The following is a 735-nucleotide window of genomic DNA, read 5'->3' as shown; positions in this document are numbered from 1 at the left end:
TCACACCTGTTTAAAAGGTCACACCTGTTTGAAGGTCACACCTGTTTAAAAGGTCACACCTGTTTGAAGGTCACACCTGTTTGAAGCTCACACCTGTTTAAAAGGTCACACCTGTTTGAAGCTCACACCTGTTTGAAGCTCACCTGTTTAAAAGGTCACACCTGTTTGAAGCTCACACCTGTTTGAAGGTCACACCTGTTTAAAAGTAGTGGGTGAGTGAAGGTCATCTGGGTAGGCGGGGCACTCCTTGTATAATGTTGGGGCTGCTGGAACCTTCACCCCTGGTCATGAGGTTTGGATCATGACCTGAAGACCCAGATCCTGGATCCAAGCAGCTGAAATGGTCTTCCTTCGTATTGTGTGTGTCGGGGGGGAGATCCAGGAGCAGACCCAGAACTCTCTGAAGAGATCCCCTCTGGTCTGGGAACACCTCGGGGTCCCCCAGGAGGAGCTGGAGAGTCTCTGAGGAGGGGGGGAGGTTTCCCTCCTGGACCTGCTGCCTCCGTGTTCTCGGCGTGGATGGACGATGGAGATGAACGATCAGTCGACTGAAGTTTCAAGATGATTCTGAGAAAAGTCTAAAATAAATCAGGTTCTTTGGTGTTAAAAAGCTTCTGAACCGTTTCTGTTCACGTGTTTCAGACTCGGCTGCAGTTCAAGTCGTCCTCCAAAGACTCGTCTGACCCAGGTGAGCAGAACCGAACCCGGCGCTCCGTGACGAGTCCCACGAGTTAA

At 50.9% G+C, this 735-nt stretch overlaps 1 protein-coding gene across 1 annotated transcript in view; it reads left to right on the top strand.

Moving 5' to 3' along the window:
* LOC119430400 (survival motor neuron protein-like) overlaps positions 1-735 on the top strand; it is a 6,366-nt gene extending 5,631 nt beyond the window's left edge. The window contains exon 7 of the mRNA XM_037697804.1: positions 643-735. Coding sequence (XP_037553732.1) covers positions 643-735 — 93 coding nt within the window. The remainder of the gene's footprint in view (positions 1-642) is intronic.

The sequence above is a fragment of the Nematolebias whitei genome, chromosome 3 (assembly GCF_014905685.2).
Source record: "Nematolebias whitei isolate Nwh7 chromosome 3, NemWhi1, whole genome shotgun sequence".
Classification (NCBI taxonomy): domain Eukaryota; kingdom Metazoa; phylum Chordata; class Actinopteri; order Cyprinodontiformes; family Rivulidae; genus Nematolebias; species Nematolebias whitei.
This window is presented reverse-complemented; position numbering and strand designations above follow the sequence as displayed.